Below are 297 nucleotides of genomic sequence, written 5' to 3'. Positions count from 1 at the left end.
CAGCTCGGGGCGGGGCTGAGCCCGCGGCCGCTTCTGCATGGGGCCCCGCCCCGCTCGGCCCCACTGGCCCTGCCTCCGCCCTGCTGCAGCGCCGCGCCAGCACTCCCACGCAGCTGCTCTGTGCGCCGGGCGCTGCCACAGCCATAGCCATAGCCATGCCGGGGCTGCTGCTCGGGGATGAGGCCCCCAATTTCGAGGCGGACACCACGTACGGCCGCATCCGTTTCCACGACTTCCTGGGGGACTCGTGAGTGACGGCGGGGGGGGGACGGGGGGCTGGGCTGGGCTGGGCTGGGC

The 297-nt window shown here is 74.7% G+C and overlaps 1 protein-coding gene across 2 annotated transcripts in view; it reads left to right on the top strand.

Moving 5' to 3' along the window:
- The first annotated feature begins 39 nt into the window (after nt 1-39).
- Nucleotides 40-297, top strand: part of PRDX6 (peroxiredoxin 6) — a 47,475-nt gene continuing 47,217 nt past the window's right edge. The window contains exon 1 of one of the 2 annotated variants that reach the window (XM_025213605.1): nt 40-247. In XM_025213605.1, coding sequence (XP_025069390.1) covers nt 156-247 — 92 coding nt within the window. In that variant the 5' untranslated portion in view covers nt 40-155. The remainder of the gene's footprint in view (nt 248-297) is intronic. The other variant, XM_006031948.3, reaches the window with a different exon arrangement.

Source organism: Alligator sinensis, unplaced genomic scaffold (genome assembly GCF_000455745.1).
Source record: "Alligator sinensis unplaced genomic scaffold, ASM45574v1 scaffold48_1, whole genome shotgun sequence".
NCBI lineage: Eukaryota > Metazoa > Chordata > Crocodylia > Alligatoridae > Alligator > Alligator sinensis.
This window is presented reverse-complemented; position numbering and strand designations above follow the sequence as displayed.